At 43.3% G+C, this 6753-nt stretch overlaps 1 protein-coding gene across 1 annotated transcript in view; it reads left to right on the forward strand.

Moving 5' to 3' along the window:
- Positions 1–548: 548 nt before the first annotated feature.
- Positions 549–6753, forward strand: part of pkdcca (protein kinase domain containing, cytoplasmic a) — a 42177-nt gene continuing 35972 nt past the window's right edge. The window contains exon 1 of the mRNA XM_063191199.1: positions 549–1666. Coding sequence (XP_063047269.1) covers positions 881–1666 — 786 coding nt within the window. The 5' untranslated portion in view covers positions 549–880. The remainder of the gene's footprint in view (positions 1667–6753) is intronic.

Raw genomic sequence — 6753 nt, forward strand, 5'->3', positions numbered from 1 at the left:
ACCATAGCCTGTCGAATAATTCAAATGATCGATTGGGCAGTCGTTACTAATCGCCCAAATACCATTTTACAATTGATCTGGGCCTAAAATCATATATTGCTGCTGCATAAATCACAGTCAACCACCCATCCAAATCCAAACGGTTATGCTGTAGTCTAAGTAACTGTGGACTTCTTTTTGGAGAAGACGTTTGCTTCTGATGAAACTCTCTGTGACTCTCTGATGAAATTCTCTCTCTCTCTCTCTCTCTCTCTCTCTCTCTCTCTCTCTCTCTCTCTCTCTCTCTCTCGGCTCAAAACTTCAGAATTTCCACAAGGCTAAACGGACTGGTTCCACGGCAGGGCGCACAACTCTTCAGACGCAGTGCATTGCGGGTACGGTAGTTTAACATAGCAATATTTGGTTGTGTAACACCGAGCCAAGGGGCGCTGCAAAACTACATCGACAGGAGCTGCCCTGTCTGACTTAAGCTTTCACTCATCTCGACGTCATTGTCCTTTGGCTTGCGTACAGTGAGTGAGTGTGTGTTTTGTGTGGTGCATGTGTATGCGCGCGTGCGCCTGTGTGCCTATCAGAAGACCCCTGCTCACCGTGCGCGCTCAACGAGGCAGAGGGGTCCTGCATACGGCAAGTCAGCTGTCACCATGATCGACCTTATATGGGGAGGATCTTAATACGAGGCGGCATAAATCTTGCTACAAGATGACATTTCACATCCTCCTCTGGATCGATGCGCAGCCCGTTATCTGAACGGCCGAAGAGGTTGGACCAGACGCACGCACGCAGCTGTTATGTGTGTGAGGCTGTTGAATTGAGAAGCTTTCGTGGTGAAATAATAAGACCGAGATCCCGTGTGGTGGAATAACTAATTCTGAACAGGATGAAGCGTAGGAAGATCATGGTAGCTGCTGGATTCTGTCTATCCTTTTTCCTTGGAACGCTGATGAATTTATTATTCATACCAGGATTTGAGCACCATCAAAACCACGGCGACAGACAGCGCGCTAACTACCACCACAGACAACCCAAGCGCATTGCGGACAACGCACAGCTTCATGTCGGGGAACCTCTCACAGTGCCGGCCGCCGAAGTGAACAGCCGCCACGCCACCAGTAGCTGGAGGGAGCAGCGCGAGCTCCAGATGCAGATACGGGAGCGACTGGAAGAGGTTCTCCGGTACCGCCAGCGGCAAGCCCAGTGGTCAGACACCGGAGACGACGCCTTTCGCCCGCTCGAAAGAAGACGACTCATGGACCTGGAGCCGGCGGTCTACTACGAACTCGACAAAGGCAACGATAGACTCGACACCCGCCGCACCGAGGCTCAAACAAAGCTATCCCGTGCTGTACCAAATACTGCAAAAACACAACATGTATTCTGGATGAAATCGGACAGGTTCAAAAGCGGGCAGATGCTGGGGTGTCACAGTATTGATAACGTGACGAACATCCAATATCTCGGTTCGGGATACACCAAGGCGGTCTACAAAGCGACCATCAACAGCAGTTTGTCGGTAGCTCTCAAGTCGGTGGATTTTGGGGGTCATGATATGGAGAACTGCATGAAAAAATATGGATCAGCCGAGAATTGCTATCGATTGGCGTCTTTTAAAATTGTCAAGGAGATGACGCTGATGGAGCAACTGCAACATCCAAACATACTGCAGGTAGCCTATTCTGTTTTTGCGCATTACATTGTCTATTCATTTTAGTTCGAAATAAGTGTATGGTGTGGCGGGGCAAATGTCAGGCAGTCAACATTGTGCTGTTAATCTTGCGTCTGCAAGGCGATAATCACTAGGCACACAATATCTATAGGCCTAATTGTGTAATTTGCATAACAGTAGGCTGAAATAGCACAATCTCATTGACCTATACCATTTTGAATAATGGTCGAATACACTATAACTTAGATAGAAGGGTGAGAAGAGTTTATTTATCGGGGTTGAAAAGTAACGCGTAAAAGTGTTATTTTTTTAAATATCACTGTGTATTCCAAGATGAAGGATGATGCATTTGCAAACTGCTTTCGCACCTCTATAATAGCCCTGGCGAGGAGCACGCGTTTACCTTCCCAAATGAGTCCTGGGCTTGATTTATCTTTCTTCCATCTTCGCCTGGGTCAGTTATTTGTTAGTTTAATTGAACTGTTTGTCATCGCAAATGGAGTCAATGAGGACCATGCTATATATCGCACATAACATGTTTATTTCTTAACAGTATAGTGTTGGGATCCTGAGCAGGTTCTTTGCTGACTCGAGATCATGCTACGCGCATACACTTGGACGACGATGGATGCGTTATTGAGCACTGAGTGTTCCAAAAGAATTGTCACGTTTTGTTTTTCATGGCATTTGAACAATTAAGTCTATATCCAATGCAGCAATATTTGGCGAGTCATAGGAAGTGGGCTCCCGTGTTTTGTAAGGCTATCCCAGAAAGCAATGAAATTATAAATAGTCAATTCCGTGCCAATTACCTTGACGCGAGGTCTCTGAGCGCGCGCAATTTATGCCCGTACCATGTCGTCGGTTTAAAATCTCTTAGCCCTGCATTTTATATTCAGTTCATGAAAATCGTTGGCAGGTTGTGCGAACCGGGATTTGGCTGTATAAAAAGGCAGAGCATAGATGGAGGGATGGCAGCGTGAGACGAGACCAATTTGGGGGCGCACACAAACCGGCGCCCTAATTAAAAAATCCAAACAAAAGAGTCCCTAATACCATTGGAAGAAAGAAAGAAAACGCCGTCTGTGTAACAAAAATGCCATCCAATTACCCCAGGGATAAATGGATTATGAATGGAATAGCTTACTGTCAAGTTCCATCGACACTTTTGCATGGAGAGTGGTCAGTTAAAACATTGTGACGGTATAAAATAACAATATTGATTGTGGATTGCACTCAACATAATCACCATTGTTTTTTTCCTTTTAAATTTAATTTAATAGGCCTACTATTCCCTCATAAAATAAGTTTGATGTTAAAATTACCACCATGGAAGAAAGCACAGCAATAGCCTATTGATAACAGTAGGGCATAGCATTATAAAACAATGACAGTGAAGACATTAGAACGAGAGAGAGAGAGAGAGAGAGAGAGAGAGAGAGAGAGAGAGAGAGAGAGAGAGAGAGACACAGAGAGAGGGGTAGCTCAAACCTCTTGCACGCAAATGGAGACACTTGCATAGGCTACACGCATTGCCATTTTACGTCACCCTATAACTTAAGTCATTTCAAATGCATTACACATATTTAATTTAGCTTTCATGTCAACACAGTATTCATTTTCATTTGTCCAGAAATATAGTCCATAAGAATAATAATGATAATTGTAATAATAATAATGGTAATAATAATAATGATAAAATAAAAATAATCATCATAATTATTTGTGTGCGTACAGTGTGTGTACAGTGTGTGTGTGTGTGTGTGTGTGTGTGTGTGTGTGTGTGTGTGTGTGTGTGTGTGTGTGTGTGTGTGTGTGTGTGTGAGAGAGAGAGAGAGAGAGAGAGAGAGAGAGAGAGAGAGAGAGAGAGAGAGAGAGAGAGAGAGAGAGAGAGAGAGAGAGATGCCCTCATTACTTTAAGAAGCTGTACAATTATGGACACATCAGCTTTATAAGATAATCAGTTATCACAAAATCATCACAGTCACGGAACATACACACACACCACAATATAATTTAATTATAATAAAAAAAACACAACATATGCAATTCCAAAATGCGATACTGCATCCATATTGCTGGTTCATTGTGCTTAATCTAAGACCCCTGCAAAGTGCACTTCATACAGACTATAAGACAAACAGATCAAAAGGTGCCAGTATGTGGCAGTGCAATGACAATTATGTGAACAATTGATTCATGAACAGACACGATTGATCTTGCAACTGTATGTGAGTCTGTGTGTGCTTGCGTATGTGTGTGTGAAGAAGACTTCTTAGCGTTTATGTAGTGTGCGTGTGTTCATGTGATTATGTGTGTATTGTATGTCTGAATGTGTCTACGTGTGTGTGTGTGTGTGTGTGTGTGTGTGTGTGTGTGTGTGTGTGGGTGTGTGTGTGTGTGTGTGTTAGTTAGTGTGTATGTGTGTGCGCGTGCTAAAGAGTACATGAGTTTGGATGTTGTGTGGCAGAAATGTGCTGTGCCGCGCTTGTTCTGTAGTGCAAGTGTGAACATGACACTCCGGAGCAGATGATTGGGAGAGATAAAGAGCACCGGTTGCTCTTTCAGTCGGGGGCAAGATACTAAGCACGCTATTTATGTTGATGTGTGGGGAAGAGACACATGATATGGTGAATTCAGGTAAATTGGGCCACTTTTTTTGTTTTTGTTTTTTGTTTTTTTGCATATAAGCGAATGGCGAGAAGCGAGAAGCTCAGCACTAATCATCTAGTTGTCTGCACCTGTCCTTACCTACACCCCTAACAAATGCACTACTCTGTTCTTTTGTGTTACTGCCCTGAAGAAGGCACTCATGCCACTACGCATTGGGCCTTGTTTTTGATATGTCCATTTAGGACCTGTCATATAAATAAAGACATTTTAATTTGGAGTGCCTTAGTCAGAGAATTTATTCTCATTTTTTGATCCTGGAAGTACTATACCTTGGACTAAAGAGCACCCAAACCCAAGAAGCCAACAAACTATCTGGATAAGAGCACGCCATACTCCACAAATTGGGCCACTTTTTTTGTTTTTGTTTTTTGTTTTTTTGCATATAAGCGAATGGCCCAAAGTGGCCCAATTTACCTGAATTCACCATACATTATTAATAAGTAAGTGATACACCTGTGAGCTGTGTGAGGCTTTCGATCTCATTGTACAATGACAAATCCCTTTGAGGAGGGCCAACCATCACATATGTGATCAGAATTTTGCCAACATTTTGAGTTCTCACTGTGATGTCACCCGGAATTTACGGGATTTTCAAACACAGTTCCAAGGACACTGTAGAATGTTTGAGTAAAATTGTAATATTAAACTAAGTGTTGAAATAGGCCTAATTATACCTCAAACCGCAAGACATGCTATTCTATTCAATTCAATTCCATTCTATTCTATTCTTTGCCATAGCATTTTAGCTCAAGGCCTACGTTGTGTGCCTTCCCCTCGTACCTCTACAATTTATACCATGTGTGAAATGGACATGGCTTTGTTGCATCTGGAGGAAGAGTCCCTCCTGCTCTATCTGTCTCTTCCTGTCTGTGTTTGTGGTGTGCATGTGTTTTATTATGTGTGTATTTGTCTGTGCGAAGTCTATCTTTTAAAAGCGAAATGCTCGTACAACAGGCGTTAGGGGCAGTGTGCGAGTGTGTGTGTGTGTGTGTGTGTGTGTGTGTGTGTGTGTGTGTGTGTGTGTGTGTGTGTGTGTGTGAGAGAGAGAGAGAGAGAGAGAGTGAGAGAGATAGCGAGATAGAGAGAGCGAGAGCAAGAGAGAGAGAGATACTGTGTCCTTAGTGAAAACTTCAACCCTTCGATTTTATGTATGCCAGACTGGAATAGATGGATTGTTTACAATGCAGTAATAATGAATGGCAAAAAGGGAGAGGAAAAAACATAAAGAAAGAGATCTTTGGGAACTTTTCGAAATAAAATGAGACAGAAGAAAAGAGATGCAAATCGATGCAAACACCAGGCAAGGGAATTAGGGATGGACAAAGACAAAATTATGTGAAAAGACAAAATTATGTGAAAATGTAAGAGTGCAGTTACAATCAGTCAGTTGTGGCGGTGTGGTGTGGGGTTGCAGTCGCGCACTGTGTTAATACCCCATACAAGGCCGTAACTACCATTGAGGACACAGAGGTCATTTCCTCTGTATTTTTTTTCAGTAACGTAAAATGTATCTATGATGAAAATTGATATATGATCAACAATGATAAATTCAGTCTGTATACGCCACCCCCATTTATCCTCAAGGCAGTGATTAATGAAAACAAACTTAAGTTTGACTGAAGCGTTTGAAGCATTCTAAATGTGCAGTATGCAGTACAGTGCGCAGTATTTGACCTCAGTATTTGAAAATGTCTGGTTACGGCCCTGAGCCCATACCATAATCAGGTTACTTGCCTGTGCCGTGGTGGGGGCCCACTGAGTTTGGGTCTGGCCTAAGGTCATGTCCCATCTCGACCTCGTGTCTGTCTTCCTGTCATAATCTCCACTTTCCTATCAATAGAGACGGTCCCTTCAAATGACCTGAAATAAAATCAGAGAGTTTCCACACGTCGTTTGTACGAGGGTGGGTGCTAACCTGCACAACACTTAGGTGCTCCACTTTGTTCTTTTCTGCTCTCTGTCTGTTCTAATTTACTTGGATACTGCCGTATCCTGCATTGACCCCACACTCTGTACTTGCTTGAGTGAGCTCCTTCTAAGTCACTTTGGTCAAAAGCGTCTGCTAAATACCGTATAATGTAATGTAATGTAATGAGAGCTGCGGCATTTTAACGGTGCCTATGAAGAGTTTTGTTTGAGTCCAGCTGCCCCAGCAGAATCCCCCCCCCCCCACACACACACTCCTTTTGTCCCTCTCCCTGTAACTACAGCAAATAGAAGAGGGATAAATATGACTACCTCAGAGTGCAAATAGCATTGTGTAAATTCAAACTATTTTCCCCAAATATTGTGATGGCCACAGCATGCATGCATGCAGCATTTTCTTTTCCTCCAGTTTCCCCAGCACCCCATGCACCTCGCCATCCCTGCCGACCTCTCTCTCATCACACGGGATGTGCAGGCTTTAACCCATT

This window comes from Engraulis encrasicolus, chromosome 24 (genome assembly GCF_034702125.1).
Source record: "Engraulis encrasicolus isolate BLACKSEA-1 chromosome 24, IST_EnEncr_1.0, whole genome shotgun sequence".
Lineage (NCBI taxonomy): Eukaryota > Metazoa > Chordata > Actinopteri > Clupeiformes > Engraulidae > Engraulis > Engraulis encrasicolus.